This window comes from Loxodonta africana, chromosome 8 (genome assembly GCF_030014295.1).
Source record: "Loxodonta africana isolate mLoxAfr1 chromosome 8, mLoxAfr1.hap2, whole genome shotgun sequence".
Taxonomy (NCBI): Eukaryota; Metazoa; Chordata; class Mammalia; order Proboscidea; family Elephantidae; genus Loxodonta; species Loxodonta africana.
The window spans coordinates 14,496,853-14,516,876 of NC_087349.1; the positions used below are offsets into that span (position 1 = coordinate 14,496,853).

The following is a 20,024-nucleotide window of genomic DNA, read 5'->3' on the forward strand; positions in this document are numbered from 1 at the left end:
TTGGTGCACAAATTTGAATAATAGTCGTATTAACTGGTCTTCCTTGTAGGCGTATGGATATTACCCTATCGCTGACAGCATTGTACTTCAGGATAGATCTTGAAATATTCTTTTCGACAATGAATACAACACCATTCCTCTTCAAGTTGTCATTCCCGGCATAGTAGACTAATTGTCCAATTCAAAATGGCCAATACCAGTCAATTTCAGTTCACTAATGCCTGGGATATCAATGTTTATGCATTCTATTTCATTTTTGATGGTTTCCATTTTTCTTAGATTCATACTTCGTACATTCCAGGTTCTGATTATTAATGAATGTTTGCAATGGTTTCTTCTCATTTTGAGTCGTGTCACATCAGCAAATGAAGGTCCCAAAAGCTTTACTCCATCCATATCATTAAGGTCGACTCTACTTTGAGGAGGCAGCTCTTCCCCAGTCATCTTTTGAGTGCCTTCCAACCTGGGGGGCTCATCTTCCAGTGCTATATCAGACAGTGTTCCGCAGCTATTTATAAGGTTTTCACTGGCCAATTCTTTTCAGAAGTAGACTGCCGGGTCTTTCTTCCTAGTCTGTCTTAGTCTGAAAGCTCAGCTGAAACCTGTCTTCCATGTGTGACCCTGCTGGTATCTGAATGTGGGTGGCATAGCTTCCAGCATCACACCAACATGCAAGCTCCCACAGTATGACAAACTGACAGACACGTTGTTGTTAGGATAGTTTTTTTTTTTTTTAATGTTCTATATGAATATGATAGACTCATATAGAACAAAAAAAAAAAAAAATGCCTGGAAGGATATGCCCCCAGATGTTAACAATGAGGATTTCTAAATGTGGGAATATGGATGATCTTTATTTTTGTATTTTCTTACATGATCTATTCTGGGATCTTTACAAGCTTTTTCTTTCTTACAAAGAGCATATATTTTATAAGGTTAAAAACTGAAAATTGTAAACATTTTATAAATGATTGCTGAAGCATTATAAATCAGCGAGGTGAGGCTATATTATTCTATAATTGGCACTGGGAAAATTTGGCATTTGGGAAAAAAATCAGATTTGATCTACATCTCACATGTTAACTAAAATAAATTTCTTTTGACCACATAATTCCACTTCTGGGGATCTAGCCTACGGATATTAGCCAAAATATGTTCAATGCTTTACTCACAATTATGAGCCTTGAAAAGTTTTTTATTTAGAATAGCAATGAACTGGAAACAACCTAAATGCTTAAGAGTAGGGGAAACAGTAGAACAAATTATAGTATGTCCATAAAAAAAAAAATAGGACAGAATATTTTAGAATCATTAAAAAGGTTGTTTGGTGTAAAAAGAATTGTAGAAAGAGCTTTTACAAGTGTGTGTAGACGTTTGTTTTATGGTGTTAAGTTTAAAAATCATAATGTACAACCATTGCAGTGCTTTACAAATATACGTGCATGGAAAAAAGGCTGGGGGACAAAACTCTGGCAATAGGACCTTGAGTGTTTTCAAATTTTCTATAATGAGTACCATATTTTTATGCAAATAACACACACCTTCTACCTTTTTTTGCCAATTGCACCCTCCTTCACCCACGAGGTATTTTCATAAGTGCCACTATGCCAATATTTTTTACGTGTTGCTAAAAAAAAAAAGAACAAAAGGCATAGTGCACTTATGAAAATGCCTTGGGTGGGGGGGACGAGAAGCGTGGTTGGCAAATAAATGCAGGTATATTATTTGTATGAAAATATGGTAGGCGTCATTTTTATAATCCCGAATTTTTTTTTTAATGAAGGCACAAGAATTTTTAAAGTTCTTTATAAATAGAATTGAATAAAGCCAAACATCCTAATACGTGAAGAACACAAATACATAAAGACGCCGTCCAGGTAGTTAACGGGCAAGTCTGTGCTTTGGGAGAAAGTTCAGCTGTGGAGCAAGTCTGATGGGTACAAACGACAAGACCTGCACGGTTTCAAGTTCCATACATTAAACTGGCAGAAGAAAAAAAACAAGAGTTGATAAGACCCCTAGGTGTCTCTGTCATGAAGTTGTTCGTGCATTTGGTACCAGGGAGGACTTTGCACAAGTTTGCCAGGTGTGAGTTTCGCTGGCATTAATCGGTCTTCAGGACAAGACCAGAACGGACTTGCTGTCTGTCCTACCCGGGTTGGAAACCTCCGGCCCCAGCGCCGGCTCCTCCCTCTGCGGTGGGGCCAGCCCTCATTAACCAGGACATGGAACACCCTCCGCCAGGGCTGGACACCTCCCGCCCCAGCGCCGGCTCCTCCTTCTGCGGTGGGGCCAGCCCTCATTAGGTCATGGAACACCCTCCGCCAGGGCTGGAAACCTCCCGCCCCAGCGCCGGCTCCTCCCTCTGCGGTGGGGCCAGCCTTTAATAACCGCCGCACACAACACCCTACGCTCAGGATCCCGCTGCGCAGCACCCAGCTTCTCAGCTCCGTGTCCGCGCTGACCATGGCCACCTTCGTGGAGCTCAGCACCAAAGCCAAGGTGCCCATCGTGGGCCTGGGCACCTGGAAGGTAGATAAGCACGTGTGTGCGGACACCTGCTTCCCTTCTGGGGCTCTTCAGCTGGAAGCCCTGCCGTCGGCGGGGCTTGGGGAGGGAGAGTCCCGCCTTGGAGCCAGGACCCGGGGCTCCCTTCTCTCTGGTGGATTCAGGCTCCAAAGCTCCAGGGTGGCTTTTCCCAGCGCGGCCAGAGCTTCCTGCCAGGATCTAGTTTCAAGCAGGTGTTGGGCTGAGAAACACGGTTATTTTCAGGGGCAGTTTCTCTTCCAGAAGTCTTTCCTCTTCTCGCTTCTCCCTGGCTCTGGAACCTTTAAAGGGGCTCCTCGCTGGTGGAGCCTGGCCCTGGGGTTGCAGCTGGGTGGGTGGTTGAGGGGAGGGGGCGTGGGAGCTCCATCCTGCGGCTCTGGCTGTGGGCTGTGTGCCGTGTGGTCCCGAGAGCTGGTTAGAAATGCAGGCTCTCAGGCCACCCCAGGCCTTCTGCATGGGAATCTGCACTTGAACAAGACCCCCAGGTGGTCCCCTTGCAGTTCAAGTCTGGAATTGCTGCTTCCCCAGGACAGGGGCCCAGTGCCTTGGAGGTAGTCCTCTCAGGGGCTGGGCCGTTGTCAGCTGGGCTGGGCTAATGTCCTTGGTGTGCGGACACATTCTGCACTCCAGGGCTCAGTGACAAAGGTCCAAATGCCTCAATTAGTTAAACATTCTTAAGTTAGAATATTTTTCCATTGTCTTTTAACTCTTCTTTTGCATTTCCATTAATGATAATGCCACCCTAACTGTTGTTACTGTTGTCAGGTGTCCTTGGGTTGATTCTAACACTGTATAACATATATAACAGAGTAGAACTGCCCCATATGGTTTTCTAAGCTGTAATCTTTATGGAAGCAGGCTGCCAGGTGGTTCGAACCACCAACCTTTCTACTTTTTGGTTAGCAGATAGCTCTTAGCCATTGTGCCACCAAAGGTCCTTACTAGGGGGAATCTTGATTCTTTCTTCTCTGGGTCACTTTCCTCCTTTGTACCAACCTTCCTGGCTCCTCTACCGTGAAGGGGACACCTTATGGTCCCAGCGCTGGGCTGTTCTCAGGAGGTACACTGGGTCCATCTGGGGGAGCAGATGGACTCCAGCTGATTCAGCCCCAGCCTCTCTTGCTGGGACAGGGGTGTTTTATCCCAAATCAGAGCTTTGGCCTCCTACAAACCTGACAAATAATGGCTTCAGGTCTGCAGGGACTCTGCTCACCCAGATAAATGACAGAGCACTGTTTTCAGAATTAGATGTGAGGATTGTGGACAGAACCCTTTCAGGACCTGGGGATGATGTCATTCTAAAGATTATGCACTTATCAGTGAAGGTTCGGGGTGCAGGGGTGGGAGGGGGCCCAGGGGCGTCTGAGCTGCTGCAGCGTCCATTTCTTGTTCCAGTGCTGGGGTGGCTACACATTCTGTTTTGTCAGCTTTTTGGTATGTTTGTTATTTCACAATAGAAGAGGTTTAAAAAAGATTTTGTGGACGTTCAGTACAAAACTCTTTTCTTTCTTTTTACTTTGTATTGCTTGGGTTGGTCAGGTTAAGCTAAAATGTGGTATTTCTAATGCTGTTTCCTCTTTAGCCTTGAGGGGGGAAAAGAACCTCTATTGTTTCAAGGTTTTCTTTCTCTCTTTTTTTTGAAATAATACATATGTAATAGCTCACCCCCACCGAGGCTTCCTGGGTCCCAGACCCCGTTCTGAACACTTTTCATTCACTCTAGCCCTTCACCAACCCAGCTGCCCCCGAGGCATGTACTGTTATCACTCTCATTTTGCTGACAAGGTTTAGAGAGATTAAGTAATCTGCCCAAGGCCAAGACCCTAGCAAAAATAAACTAGCGACCCCATAGCAGGAGCCTGAATTTATCTGAACTGACCTTACAGAGCCTTATCACTGTTTGGAGAACTTTACTGTCAATTCCTCTGGGCCATTCCAGAGGGCAGTTTCAGCCTGGTCTTTACGAATGGGGCTAATAGGGGCTGTGGTTCACCTCATCTTGACAAAGGGGGGTACTAGGAGCAATGGGTCACCACCATCTTTGCAAAGGAGGGCACTAGGAGTCATGGGTTACCCCATCTTTAGAAAGGGGGCACAAGGAGCCATGGTCACCCCTATCTTTACAAAGTCGGCAATAGGAGACATGGTCACCTCCATCTTTACTAATGGGGGCACATGGAGCCATGGGTCACCCCATCTTTATGGGGGGCCATGAGGAGCCGTGGGTCATCCCCACACACCTGGGGCCCTGTCAGGTCGGAGGGCTCACCTGGATTAGGAAAGAGTTGGCTCTTGGTTAGTGTGGGATATGAGCCATGATCACAAAGCCAACTCACCTTCCGTCCTTCTCCTTTGCAACATTCTTCCAAGCCTGTTTTCTGCCCTGGTGTCCTGTGGAAATCGGAGCCCCAGCGAGGCTCTGGTTTGGAGTGGTGGGCCATAGAGGGGGACCCTGGGGAGGTGGCCAGGGAATGAGAACACATGATGGTCTCCTTCTCCTTAGTCTTCCCCAGGCCAAGTCCAAGAGGCTGTGAAGGCAGCAATTGATGTGGGCTACCGCCACTTTGACTGCGCCATCGTGTATCTGAATGAGAGCGAGGTGGGGAAGGCCATCGAGGAGAAGCTCCAAGAGAAGGCTGTGGCACGCGAGGACCTCTTCATCGTCAGCAAGGTGCCCAAGGCCCATGGGGTGGGAGGAGGTCTTAACCTCAGGGCAGGGGAAGAGTTCAGTTTGGTGACCACCAAGGATTTGCCAGCCTTTCCTATAAGCACAGAGTTGTTTCCCCAGCTCCCTTCCTCTCTGCTTTGTGACACACCCAGTCCCCACATAACCACAATCCCACCCAGGACTGGAATGAGGAGATGCTGCTGCTGGCCCCCTCCTCTGAGTTGGGTTTCCTATTACAGGGAGGGTCCACTGAGCTGCAGCGACGCTCATGGCCTCCATGCCCATCGCGGGGTTCATCTGCCCAGCGTTGGTCAGCAGCGGAGGGTGCAGTCAGGGATGGATCTGGAGGCCGCCTTTGTGCATTGTGGTCCCCATGGCCTAAGGCCTGAGCCTCTCAACAGGGGATGTTTGCAAAAGTGTGGGAGCATTTCTTGTATTGTCACGTATGACTTTCATTCTCTTTCAGCATAGTAAAAGGCGAGTTACAAATGTTATAATAAAGGGGGTGCTGGTCTGTAGGGTTGCGAATCACCAGACAGGTATTGTGCACGGCTTGCTAAAACGCGAGCTTCAGGTAATGGAAAGAGCGTGCACCAGGCAGCACACACACTCCATGTGCTGCGCTGAGTCTGGATGGACTCTGTGGAAGCCACCACTGGGGCCTGGCAGGCTGGAGGTGCTTCAGAAAGAGGACCTTCTGTCCCAGAGTGTGAGAGAGCTTGAAATTTAAGTTAGACGCAATTTCTGCTCTCTCGGCACCTACAGCCAAGGTGGAGACAACACGGGGAACAGGTAGAGGCAGGACCAGATACGTTCCCTGACATGAGGGACACATAACATGCTAGGGGAGCCGAGCAAATAAACTGCCCTCAGCACTTAGGGACTGCTCTTGACTTGCTGAGCCCTTGTGGCAGAGCTCACCTGGGTCACGTGTCTGAACTACTCTTGCTGTACAAAGCCTGACCCCAGGTTAGACCCAGGAGCAGTGCGATGTGGCTGATGGAGCCTTCTTTCCTGGTATTGACCCTCCTTGTCACTCTCTGCAGCTGTGGCCCACCTTCTTCGAGAAGCCCCTGGTGAAGGAAGCCTGTCGGAAGACACTCAAGGATCTGAAGCTGGACTACCTCGACATCTACCTTGTTCACTGGCCACAGGGGCTGCAGGTTAGCACTCATCCCGTCTCTCGTTCCTAAGCAGATGCCAGAGAGTATCCACTGGCCCAGCTGCGGGGCTGCTGAGGAGGGAACTCCTGCCCTTCATACCTGTGAACTGACGGAGGCCACGATGGAGCAGAGGGCTGGGAGGGAGGCCGAGGCCATGGCTGAGGAGCTGGCCACGTGCTGGGTCTTCTCTGTTATGTCTGAGGGGGTCGTGGTTTCTGGCAGCCCACAGTGACTGCGGCTGCCATGTTGTCTTTGTCTCGAGTCCGTGCCAAGAGCCCCATCATGGGAGAACACTTGGAGTACTCCTGCATAACAGTAGTTCAGGAAACAACCCTCTTGTATCGAAGCACACCCTGGGTGTGACATCTTGGAGAAAAACCCATGTATGTTTACGCTGGAGGGTGGCTTATGCTCACTGATGACCCAGCAGGCCTTTCCTGGGCTCCCCTCTGGCTTCTGAAAGGCAGGGGTGACATGATGCCCAACTCTCTCACCTCATGACCCGTGGGGTGATGAGTGGGTACCATCCTCCCAAAAGGCCTCCTGAGCCTGCCAGAAGAGAAGCGTGCCAGTATCCTCTCCAAAAAACCCACTCTTGGGATTTAACCCTTGTCTGCTGGTCTTGAAATTAAAGCTTGTCCCCAAGTGTATATGGGGCCTGGGTGTATGAGGTAATGCCGATGGTGGCGGTGGTGGTTTTGGAATGTGCTGACCACGGATTTTAACATCAACCAGCAGTGTCTGAAATAGGAGGTTTCAGATACGACAGTAGATTTTGATTTGATGGTTTAGAGATTTCATTTACTGTCACGTTCTTGAAGTTTGTGGTCCTGAGCCTGAAGAGGCAGCGTGCAGATGTGGTTGTCCAGCATGTGGGGGAGGTTCAGGATCCTGGACAGAACTCAGGTGCCTGGAGGCAGGCTCCAGCTGAAGCTTTTTTTTCTGCATTTACAGCCTGGGAAGGAAATTATCCCCAAAGATGATAAAGGCAATGTCCTCCCGAGTAAAACAACATTCCTGGATGCCTGGGAGGTAGGTTCCAGCTTTTTCTAATTGAAAACTTTCCTTCGGTGATCCACGCTGCTCCACACTCCATGCCCATGTCCCTGATGCTGTTTAATTTCCTCATTGTCATTCTGTAGTTCTTCCAGCCCCTTCCAAATCACCTTTGAGTTTTTTTTTTTCCCCTAACACCGTATTTCCAAAGTCTAAGGCTGAGTTCTTAAGTGAGAAGATAAATCTGATGTAGCCCCATTAGGGGGACACTCACATGCTGCTCTCCAGTCAGGGGAGAGGGATTTGAGCAGGGGTTTGGCCCGGGTTTGCACGGATTAGCAGAGTAACCTGGGGGGAGTTATTTAACTCCACTAAACCTCAGTTTCCTCATCTTAAAAAAAAAATTACTGCATTCCTGGTGATAACACGCATCTTTTAGGATGTGGTAAAGATTAAGCTAGCTAATACCTATGGAGCACAGAAACCTTAATCATAGGTTCCCTTAATCAGCAGAGGCCGAGGAGGTAGGCACTCTTAGTGTCCCTGTTTGTAAATGAGGAAAGTGAGACCTAGAGAGGATGCTGGCTTGTCTAAGTCAACAGCCAGTGTGTGGCAGAGACAGATCCGCCCCAGGTCTGACTTCAGAGTCTACCCTCCACAGCCCTTTGCACAGTGCCTGGTGTGCAGTGACCACATGCCCACTCCAGAGAACACGAGTGGTCCTCTCCCAGATCAAATCACAACCTGTGTCACAAAATCCAGGTTCAAAACTGAATTAAGGAATGACATTTTCTTGCTGATAATTTGTTCTTAAACCATTGTTGTTGTTGTTAGCTGCGTTGAGTTGGCCCTCAACTCACGGCAACCCCCTGTGTTTCAGAGTAGAACTGACCTCTATAGGGCTTTCTTGGCTGTAATCTTTATGGAAGCAGGTCGCTAGGCCTTTCTACCATGACTCTGCTAGATGGGTTCCAACCACTGACTTTTCAGTTGACAATGAGTACAAGCCATTTGGGTCACCCAGGGACCTATACTATTGTATCCTCATGGAAATGCTAGTAGAAAGCAAAGTGGATGAACAAGTTGACAGTGAACAGTGAGGAAAACTCAGAGATCCTTGTGTTCTTAGTCAGTTTCCTGTGTGGGGGCACATGTAGTTGTGGTTTTGTGCTGTGTTTTACAGCTTGGAAATGTATGAAGCCTAACCTTTCTGAAGAGCTTGCAGTTGATATAATTAAATTAAATGTAACTTAATTACATCTGATTGTTCCAAAGTCTATATTTATAACACAGCCTTCCTGCTGCTTTGAACGTTAACAACTAGCAGTAAGAGCATTTAGATATCAAAACTGACGTGATAACTGAAGGACAGGGTCATGGAGTAAAATTCCTCATCTGGTAATGGTAACTTTAGCAGTTCTATACATGTGAGTATTTGAAGGGAGTTATCTTTGGCAAGGATCCCTTGGCTGCTAACTGAAAGATTGGCAGTTTAAACATATCAGCCACTCCTCAGGAGAAAGACGTGGCAGTCTGCTTCTGTAAAGATTTACAGTCCTGGAAACCCTAAGGGGCAGTTCTACCCTGACCTACAAGGTCACTGAGTTGGAATCAACTTGACGGCAATGGGTTTGGTTTGGTTTTGGTTATCTTTTCCAAATAGATCATTAAATGTGCCTACCAACAGCAGAAAGGCTGTTGAAAGGAAGAATGGACAAAACCATTTGTACTTACCCGGGTGGGTTTTGAAGACTGTCCTGAAGCTCTCTGGGTTGTATGTACAAAGGAAAAAAGAAGAAAGCTCCCAACCATAACAAAGAGCCATCTTCAACGTTGCCCTTGGACTTGCTTGGCAAGGGTGTGTCATTTGTACTTAGGTCCCGCATGTCAAAATTAGCAATAATAATAAAAAAGCAATGGCTTATGCAATTAAGAACCATTTTAAATAGTAAATAATTGGAAATAGCACATCTCATGAACAAGACACTACAAATAGAAGCAAATCAAATACTCCTGGGAAAATCTTATGAAGGCCTCAATTTGTTATACGTGTCTGTTACCTTCTTCATATAATTAAATATAAATTTAATTCTAGCTCACTGCTGGATAAGCTGTGAGCTAGCGGAGCCCAAGTACTAGACAGAGGGTTCCTATTACAAGGTGAACAATTTTTTATTTTTAGGTTTTCATACTTTATTTTTGCCTTAATAACCACACAAGCCATTGTCCAGCTATACAGTTTTAAATACTTGTTTGATATATTCACTAAAAAAGATGGAGTAAGCCTGAACCTTCAAGCAAAGATATTCTCATTTTTTAATGGCCCCAATATTACTGCAGACCAGGCTATAGGTGGTGTGGGAGGGAGCGACCCCAAGCCCAGACAAGGACCCTTCTCCACACACTGCAGCCTCTTTCCAGCTAAGCCAGGCCAGCTGGTCTAGGTGAGGAGGGAAGGCAAGAACACAGAACCTTCGCCTTTGAAGCCCAGTTTCATTTGGGCTGGGGAAGGGCAGTGGGGCTGGAACCAATCCTTGAGGACACTGTTGGGCTGGATGGAAGTTTCCTTGTAATGTGTGAGCTAACTATCCTGCAGTGGATCCTTTACTAGCTCGTGCTGCTTGTCCTCCCGAGAGTACTAAGCCAAGCCAGGGTCCCTGTAGCCCCTGACAGGTGTTCCTTTCTATGACAGGACATGGAGGAGCTGGTGGACGAGGGACTGGTGAAAGCCCTTGGCGTCTCCAACTTCAACCACTTCCAGATCGAGAGGCTCTTGAACAAACCTGGACTGAAACATAAACCAGTGATGAACCAGGTAAATTCTGCTTAGTAAAAAAATAAGTGCAGGGGCAGATTACCCAATAAACAAGATAAGCACAGTACTTACCTTGCTTACCAGATCATCTGTAGTGAGCAATTCACATTTTTTTTTTTTTTTTTTTTACCACTTCAGAGATCCTGCTTCTAGGTGTGGCTGGCATCTGCTTCTCTCCCAGCCTCACAGCACCTTCCTACAGAATCAAAGCCTCTTTTCAAATTTACAGTCCCATACCGGGGTGGATTACCCAATAAGCAAGGTAAACACGGACTTTCTTGTGCTTACCAATCTGTACTGAACAATTTCACGTGGGTTTCACCACATCTGTGTAAATTGTTCACTACAGATTAGTAAATAAACACAAGTAAGCCCGTACTTACCTTGCTCATTGGATAATCTACCCCTGGGTAAGAGACATAACTTAATTCTTAAACATTTGAAGGCAAGTACAGTATTATGTACTGAGTTTTCTGTCAGGGGTCAGTGATGAGGACACTTTTGGGAGATGTGAGGTAGGTCACAGGGTCTGGCATCCAAGTGTACCATTGGGCAGGGTTTGGTTTCTGCTTGGCTGCCTTTTTATGTGTAAAACTCCCTGTGAGCGTCTCCAAATGCAGGCCAACTTCCTGATGATGGGGAATGTTTGCTTTTGCAGATCGAGTGTCACCCATACCTCACGCAGGAGAAGCTGATCCAGTACTGCCATTCCAAGGGCATTGCGGTCACCGCCTACAGCCCCCTGGGCTCTCCAGACAGACCTTGGTGAGGCTCCTCAGGGGTCTTTCTCTTGATGCTCTTTAAAAAATGACTGATAATTGGTTAGTGCTGGTATGAGTCTATAAGGCATTGGATAGAATAATATGTCTAAGACAATGTGTTTGGTGCACCTAAATGGGATTATAGTAGGTAAAAATGGGATTTTTTTCTATAGCAACATGCATCCCCCCTGCAAATATTCAGGTTCAGTCACTCAGAGCTGGACCAGCCTCCGCACAAAGCAAGGTTTGGAGCTCATGATGGGCCCAAGGGTCAGATAAAGCTTTCAGGTGCTTCTGCCTGTCTCGCAGATGGAGGAGACTGGGACAAGTAGCCTTGGGGTCGCCATGGGAGGGATGTTCATCTACTTGTGGTAACCATGGCAATTGTTCATGCCCACCATCTTTCTTTCTCTAGGGCCAAGCCAGACGACCCTTCACTACTGGAGGACCCCAAGATTAAGGAGATTGCTGCGAAGCACAACAAAACCCCAGCCCAGGTACCTATTTATTTATTTCCCCTAGCAATCCAGAGCCCTGTGTTTTGTTCCTTTTGTTGTCTTCACTTAACTCAAAGGAGAAGAACAGGGCATAGACGCCTAGTCAGTCCCTTCCTGAAAGTCCTGTTGGGCCTAGTGGCATCACCAGGGGAATGCAGGGGTTGTGGACCACACCAGGTGACACTTTCAGAGGGGGAGACACCAAAATGACTGTATAAAAAATTTTTGGGCAGTGTTTCAGCAGAAATTTATTATTGTTTATAAAAATATCCCTGTGGTTAGTTATAACAACAACATTTTTTTTTGTAAGCCCAGCTTACCTGTATCAATATACCTACAAGACAAAACTCTATGCTAATTTACTTTCTTCGGAACCTTCTAAAGTGCTCCCGGCAGAGCTGTAATTATTATCCAATTTCAGTGATGCTTTGAATCACGTGATTTCATCTGCATGCGCTACAAGCACGTGCTGTTGTTTTCATTGTTGCTGGTGTTTCTGTACCGATCTTGTCAAATTTTCTGTTGTTTCAGCTACAATATCGCGGTAATTAGCATGAGAGGGGTGACATCAATAGTTACCGCACTGGGTGACACCAACCCTAGTGATGCCACTGGTTGGGCCTCTAGGAGACACGCTGTTATCACTGTGACAGGGGGAATGTCTGTCTAGAAGCTTCCTGTGCGCCTGATCGCCCAGCAACCACCATGGCTTTTGGTGTCAGAGACCTGGATTAAGATCCTGTTCTATTGTGTACAGCCTTGATACCCAACACTGGCCCAGCCACTGCCCTAGTTCCTAATAAGAATATTATAGAATCTCCCTCTTCAGGCTGTTGTGAGGATTCTGGGAGACAGTCCAGCGGAGGCTGCCAGTTTCTGACAGGGCTGCATTCAGTCCAAAGTCGCCATTCTAAGGAAGACAGGGAGCTACGGGAGGTTTCTCGGTCCTTTAGTGGAAGGAGGGTCCTGGTGGGTAAGTACAGTGTAATGTCCTTCATGCACAGGTTCTGATCCGGTTCCATGTTCAGAGGAACCTGGTTGTGATCCCCAAGGCTGTGACCCCAACACACATTGCTGAGAACTTTCAGGTAAGGGCCCGCTGATTGACCTTCGTTTTCCTCAGTGAAGGAGAAGGAGAGCCTCTTCTCACCAGGCTCCTCATTCCATCCCTGCATTGTCTGTGGGCCCCACCCACAAACCCTCACCCTGTCACCTCCCAGGCCAAGGGGCTGACCTCAGTAAGAGCTGAGGTAGATGATCTGTGGGCCAGAGATGTTCTGGGAGCCACCTGTTCCACCTGGCCGTATGAGCACAGCTGTGCCTCACCTCCCTAAGGAGACACTTGGTTGCCCCTGAGCAGAAGATCATGGCCACCTGCAGAACAGGCTGTCCTGGCCTCCCACTGACTCTCCACAGCAGAGGGGGCTTGGACCGCACTGGAGGAGTCTGTGTGTCCATCAGGGACACACCAGCAACGGGAGGGCCCAAGCCAACAAGGACTGTGGTCTTTGTAGAGGACCTAACATCACACACTTTTTCTGCACCTGTTGATATGACCATACAATTTTTCTTTGTTAGCCTGTTGATGTGAGGAATTACACCAATTGATTTGTGAATGCTGAACCAGCCATGCCTACCTGGGCTGAGTCCAACTTGGTCGTGATATGTAATTCTTTTTATACATTGTTGGATTTGATTTGCTCATATTTATAGGACTTAATTCAAAGCAAAAGTTGTGCTCAATGGACACAATGGGGAACCCCTGTGGCCAGTTAGTTCTGCGGATATGAGCTCTTTCCCTGCAGGAACAGGATCCCGAGGATTGTCTTGAACTCCCCCCTTTACAGGTCTTTGACTTCCAATTGAGTGATGAGGAGATGGCAGTCATACTCAGCTTCAACAGGAACTGGAGGGCCTGCGTCATGGAGCAGTGAGTGCACTGGGTTACTCTAACTGCAAGGAGTGTCAGGGTTTTCTAAGCTGGTAGAAGGTTAGCTGAAAGACTCAGAATGCAGCTTTTGAAAATTAAGATTGAAATACTCATTATGAGGAAAGCCATATCCCTAATTGTGGCTCACTGTCTGGACTGCTAAATTTAATGCCAAAATTTTAAAAGAAGCCATGTCACTAGGTAGGAAACAAAAGCTATTCATTCATTCATTCACATACTGTTGTTTTTGTTAGATGCTGCCAAGTCGGTTCTGACTGATAGTCGGTTCTGACTGACTCTGTGTACAACAGAACAAAATGCTGCTTGGTCCTGTGCCACCCTGACAATCTTTGCTAAGTTTGAGCCCATTATTGTAGCTACTATGTCAATCCATCTTGTCAAGGGTCTTCTTTTTTGCTGACCCTCCACTTTACCAAGTATGTTGTCCTCCTCCAGGGACTAGTTCCCCCTGATAACATGTCCAAAGTACGTAAGATGAAGTCTTGCCATCCTCTCTTCTAAGGAGCAATCTGGTTGTTCTTCTTCCAAGACAGATGTGTTCGTTCTTCTGGCAGTCCACGGTATACTCAGTATTCTTCACCAACACCATAATTCAAATGCATCATTTCTTCTTTGATCCTTTTTATTTATTGTCTAGATTTTGCATGCATATGAAGCAATTGAAAATACCATGGCTTGGGTCAGGTGCACCTTAGTCCTCAAAACGACATCTTTACTTTTTAACCCTTTAAAGAGATCTTTTGCAGCAAATTTTCCAATGAGATGCGTTGTTTGATTTCTGGACTGCTGCTTCCATGGACATTGATTGTGGATACAAGTAAAATGAAATCCTTGACAACTTCAGTATTTTCTCTGTTTATCATGATGTTGCTTATTGGTCCAGGACTTTTGTTTTCTTTATGTTGAGACATGGTTGAAGGCTGTGGTCTTTGGTTTTCATCAGTAAGTGCTTCAAGTCCTTTTCACTTTCAGCAAGCAAGGTTGTGTCATCTGCATAATGCAGTTGTTAATGAGTCTTCCTCCAATCCTGATGTCTTGTTCTTCTTTTCATATAGTCCAGCTTCTTGGATTATTTGCTCAGCATATAGATTGAATAAGTATGGTGAAAGGATGCAACCCTGAAGCATATCTTCCCTGACTTTAAACTGTGCAATATCCCTTTGTTCTGTTTTAATGACTGCCTCTTGGTCTATGTACAGGTTCCTCATGAGCACAATTAAGTGTTCTGGAATTCTCATTCTTCACAATGTTATCCATAATTTGTTATGATCCACACAGTCGAGTGCCTTTGCATAGCCAATAAAACACAGGTAAACGTCTTTATGGTATTCTCTGCTTTCAGCCAAGATCCATCTGACATCAGCAATGATATCCCTCATTTCATATCCTCTTCTGAATCCAGCTTGAATTTCTACCAGTTTCCTGTCTATGGACTGCTGCAACCATATTTGTATTATCTTCAGCAAAATTTTACTGTTATATTAATGATGTTGTTTGATAATTTACAAATTCTGTTGGATCATCTTTCTTTGGAATGGGCACAAATATGGATCTCTTCCAGTCAGTTGGCCAGGAAGCTGCCTTGCAGATTTCTTGGTGAGTGATTCCAGTGTTGCGTCTGTTTGTTGAAACGTCTCAGTTGGGGTTCCATCAATTCCCAGAGCCTTGTTTTTTTGCCTTAGTGCAGGTTGAAATTCTTCCTTCCGTACCATAGGTTCTTGATTGTATACTGCCTCCTGAAATGGTTGAACATCAACCAATTCTTTTTGATGCAGTGACTCTGTGTTTTCCTTCCATCTTCTTTTGATGTTTATTGCGTCATTCAATATTTTCCCCATAGAATCCTTCAGTATTGCAACTCGGGGCTTGAATATTTTCTTCAGTTCTTTCAGCTTGAGAAATGCTGAGTGTGTTCTTCTATTTTGGTTTTCTAACTCCAGCTCTTTGCACATTTCATTGTAATACTTTATTTTGTCCTCTTGAGCTGCCCTTTGAAATCTTCTGTTCAGCTCTTTTACTTCATCATTTCTTCCTTTCACTTTAGCTACTCTACATTCAAGAGCAACTTTCAGAGTCTCTTCTGTCTTCCATTTTGGTCTTTTCTTTCTTCTCTGTCTTTTAAATAACCTTTTGCTTTCTTCATGTGTGATGTCCTTGATGTCATCCCACAGCTCGTCTGGTCTTCTATCATTCGTGTTCAATGCATCAAATCTATTCTTGAAAAAAAAAAAAAAACTCTAAATTCAGGTGGAATATATCCAAGGTTGTATTTTTGCTTTCGTGGACTTGTTTTAATTTTCTTCAACTTCAACTTGCATATGAGCAAATTATGGCATGTTCCGCAGTCGGTCCCTGGTCCTGTTTCTGACTGATGATATTGAGCTTCTCCATTGTCTCTTTCCACAGATGTAGTCCATTTGATTCCTGTGTATTCTATCTGGTGGCATCATGTATATAGTTGCTGTTTATGTTGTTGAGAAAAAGTATTTCCAATGAATAGGTCATTGGTCTTGCAAAATTCTATCATGCAATCTCTTCGGCTGTTTCTATAACTAAGGCCATATTTTCCAACTACCGATCCTTCTTTGTTCCAACTTTTGCATCTCAATCACTAGTAATTATCAATGCATCTTGATTGCATATCTGATCAACTTCAGGCTGCAGAAATTGGCAATAATCTTCTATTTTTTCATATTTGGCATTAATGTTTGGTGCATAAATTTGAATAATAGTCATATTAACTGGTCTTCCCTGTAGGCATATGGATATTACGCTATCACTGACAGCGTTGTACTTCAGGATAGATGTTGAAATGTTCTTTTCGACGATGAATTTGATGCCCTTCCTCTTCAATTTGTCATTCCCAGTATAAGAGACCATATGATTGCCCAATTCAAAATAGCCAATACCAGTCCATTTCAGCTCACTAATGCTTAGGAAATCATCATCTTTATGTGTTCTATTTCATTTTTGACAAATTCCAATTTTCCTAGATTCATACTTCTTACGTTCCATCTTCTCATTATTAATGGATGTTTACAGTTGTTTCTTCTCATTTTGAGTTGTGCTCCATTAGCCAATGAAGATTCCAAAAGCTTAACTTTATTCACATCATTAAGGTCAACTCTACTTTGAGGAGGCAGGTCTTCTCCAGTCATCTTTTGAGTGCTTTCCAACCTAAGGGGTTCATCTTCTAGCAGTATATCAGACAATGTTCTGCTGCTATTCATACAGTTGGTTTTCACTGGTAATTTTTTTAGAAGTAGATCATCAAGTTCTTCTTCTTGGCCTGTTTTAGTCTGAAAGCTTTGCTGAAACCTATCCACCATGGGTGACCCTGCTTGTATTTGAAATACTAGTGGCATAGCTTTCAGCATCACAGCAACATGCAAGCCAACACATTACGACAAATTGACAGATGAGTGGTGGCTAGTTGGTTTCAGATTTAAGCTCCATCTCTTACTTATTAGCTGTGTGACCTTGGGTAAGTTCTCTAAGTTTTTCGAGTTAACTTCTTTATGTATAAAATGGGGAGGATGGTCTTAATGACAGCTAACATGTATTGAGTGTTAGCTCAGAATGTGCCAGGCATTCTGAGCCCTTTACTTGTATTATTATCTCCTTTAATACCCACAACAACTCCAGAATGGTCAATTCCACTACTATTCTCCACCTTGTAGTGTTGGGAGAATTAACCTGGGCAATACTTGGAAGGCACTTAGTGCAGTGCTTGGCTCCAGGCTTCTTATTAGCCATTGAACTGGTTGTCATGAAGTTGATTCCGACTCCTGGCGACCCCATGCTTGTCAGAGTAGAACTGTGCTTGGTAGAGTTTTCAATGGTTGATTTTTTTCAAAATTAGATCTCCAGACCTTTCTTCAAAGGCGGCAGTTTACTCTTGTGCCCTGGTCATCGCTTGCCTGCCCTCCTTCCCAGCACACCCTCAGATCAGTTTAAGGGAAGGTGATGGTGAGGGTCTCTGTCTTGTGTTCTCTTAGAATCTTGGGGGGAGGCTGAGGAAGCGTGAAGGCAGGATGCCCTGGAGAAGAATGCCAGTTACAGCAGCATCACTGCTTGTGGAACACGCTCTTCTTTACAGTCATTCTCTCTTGTTCTCTTTGCAGAGTCGTCCATTTGGAGGATTATCCTTTCGCTGCAGAATATTGAAGTTGGACCTCCAGGTTCCTGATGAGATTATCCAGCGGATTCTCTCATTTCACTTTCTTGAAGTGTAACTCACTTCACCCCAGCCCTTCTTTGTTGTTGTTGTCGTCATCAGTTGCCGTCCAGTCGACTCCAACTCACGGCGACCTCATGTGTGCAGAGTAGAACTGCCCCATAGGGTTTGCAAGGCTGTGACCTTTTGAAAGCAGATTGCTAGGCCTTAGTTCCAAGATGCCTCTGGGTGGGTTTGAACAGCCAACCTTTTGGCTAGTAGTTGAGTGTTTAACCTACTTTAGCTGGCCTTATCTACCCTGTGGATCACTACAGTCTGACCCAAAACCCATCAAGGGCATGATGCAGGACTGGGCAGCATTTTGTTCCATTGTGCATGGGTTGCCATGAGTTGGGAGCTGACTTGATGAGACACCCTGATGAAGTCAGGACAGCTGATTCCCACCACTTGGAAAAAACTCAATGATCCTGTGTTACTTGATGTTGGCATGTGCTAAGATGTACAAAAGATAGCATTTATTCTAAGAAAAACAAGTAATTGTGTAAGCGTGCTGGATAAGGTTGAAAACTAGCTGAGAAATGAATCCTCTGTTCTGTCTGATTGTAGTTTGTATAATTTTCATATTATTACATTCAGTAAGAGATTATTGAATGAAGCTTTAAATTTTTTTTTTTTTTAATCCAGGTGGAAATGACCAAACCAAACAACCCATTGCCATTGAGTTGATTCTGACTCACAGTGACCCTATAGGACAGAATAGACCTGCCTCATAGGGTTTACAAGGCTACAAATCTTTACAGAAGCAGAATGCCACATCTTTCTCCCTCGGAGTGGTTAGTAGGTTCAAATCGCCGACCTTTTGGTTAGCAGCCGAGTGCTGAAACCACTGTGCCACCAGGGCTTCTTGGAAATGAACAGTTGGGCCTTTTAAAACTACTTTAATGAAATGTTTCCTTGGGAATTATATTTTAAGGTAGCAGAAGCCATCATCACTAAAATTATACCATGGCAAAACTCTGCTATTATATCTCTAGTTAGAGGAAAGCAAGAGGTCAGCATTCTTTATTGAGCTGCGTTGCAATATTGAGTCGATACATGAATTAGAAATCTGGGAACACAAAATGCCAGAAAACAAATCAACATCTCCGAACTCCAGAAACTACCACAAAAGTTGACAGCAGCCAAGAGTGGAAATAATTTAAATATCAATCAACAGACGACTGGATTAAAAAAAAAAAGGGGGGGGGGTAATATACATCCAATGGAATATTAAAAAATAACCCATTGTCGTTGAGCCGGTTCTGACTCATAGCGACCCTATAGGACAGAGTAGAACAGGGTTTCCAAGGAACGCCTGGTGGATTCGAACTGCCAGACTTTTGGTTAGCAGCCGTAGCTATTAACCACTACGCCACCAACGTTTCCAATGGAATATTACTCAGTTGTAAAGAGAAATGAAGTCCTGATATATGGCACAACACAGGTGAACCTTGAAAACATTATGCTGAGTGAGATAAGTCAGTCACAAAGGGACATTGTATGCTCCCACTTGGATGAAATAGGCAAATTTGTAGTGATCATAGGTTATTAGTGGTTACCAGCTGTGGGAGGAAGGGGAAAAGTGGGAGTCGTTGCTTATGGGGCACTGAGATTATTGATGACAGAAAATTTGGAAATGTATAGGGGTGATGGTTGCACAACACGATGAATAAATGTCATTGAATTATACATGTAAAAATTGTTGAATTGGCAAATGTTCTGTTATACATATTTTTACTATACCTAACAGAATTTACAACAGGTCAGCGGTTCGAATCCACCAGCCGCTCCTTGGAAACTCTATGGGGCAGTTCTACTCTGTCCTATAGGATCACTAGGAGTTGGAAGTGACTCGATGGCACCTAACAACTACAACAACAGAGTTTATGAAGAGTTGCTTCAATATCATCATCTTGTCACGTATCAAGTACCCTTATGTGTTGAGCAATCAATCTCTTACTATATACATTCTATCTGGATTCCAATGCAATCACCAGTGCCTTGCACATAGTACGTATCCTGAAAACAAATGGTATATGTTAAATCAGTATTTCAACTATAAAAGACACTACCTTTGGGGAAACGGTACTATCCATCGTGAGAGGGAGGGTGTATGAAAACAATTGGGAATGAGAAGGAGGATGGAGGAACATCTGGTATTTTTTTCTTAAGAATTTATAATTTCAACCTTTTTCATATATATATATATTTTGGTCAGCCATCTGGACCAGAATAATTTTCAATGTTAGAAAAATTACCCATAATATGAAGCATTTCCAAAATACAAAAAATGTTTTTCTTCTTTATAGCGAAACCCAGACTCAGTCTGAAAGGCAAGCCTTACCATGTCACCATCTTTACTGAAAGAGGGCACACCTCCTGTAACCAAAAAGTACATAAAAATGAGCGA

At 44.8% G+C, this 20,024-nt stretch overlaps 1 protein-coding gene across 2 annotated transcripts; it reads left to right on the forward strand.

Moving 5' to 3' along the window:
• Positions 1-1,482: 1,482 nt before the first annotated feature.
• On the forward strand, positions 1,483-19,976 carry LOC100673621 (aldose reductase-related protein 2-like). 2 transcript variants are annotated; one of them, XM_010600440.3, is made up of 10 exons: positions 1,483-2,532; positions 5,051-5,218; positions 6,262-6,378; positions 7,333-7,410; positions 10,067-10,189; positions 10,848-10,954; positions 11,366-11,447; positions 12,452-12,535; positions 13,295-13,377; positions 17,523-19,976. In XM_010600440.3, exons 1-10 carry the CDS (start codon positions 2,467-2,469, stop codon positions 17,563-17,565), a joined length of 951 nt encoding a protein of 316 aa, XP_010598742.1. In that variant the 5' UTR covers positions 1,483-2,466; the 3' UTR covers positions 17,566-19,976. The 2 variants fall into 2 exon arrangements, with proteins under 2 accessions (XP_010598742.1, XP_064145765.1); XM_064289695.1 differs by lacking the exons at positions 1,483-2,532; positions 5,051-5,218; positions 7,333-7,410 and having other exon boundaries at positions 6,019-6,378.
• Positions 19,977-20,024: the final 48 nt, after the last annotated feature.

Excerpts from the sequence above, each read along its gene's own strand:
- LOC100673621 (XM_010600440.3), top strand. The coding sequence starts at position 2,467 with ATGGCCACCTTCGTGGAGCTCAGCACCAAAGCCAAGGTGCCCATCGTG. Across the intron at positions 2,533-5,050 it reads TGGGCCTGGGCACCTGGAAG|TCTTCCCCAGGCCAAGTCCA; the intron begins GTAGATAAGCAC and ends CCTTCTCCTTAG. Across the intron at positions 10,190-10,847 it reads ATAAACCAGTGATGAACCAG|ATCGAGTGTCACCCATACCT; the intron begins GTAAATTCTGCT and ends TTGCTTTTGCAG.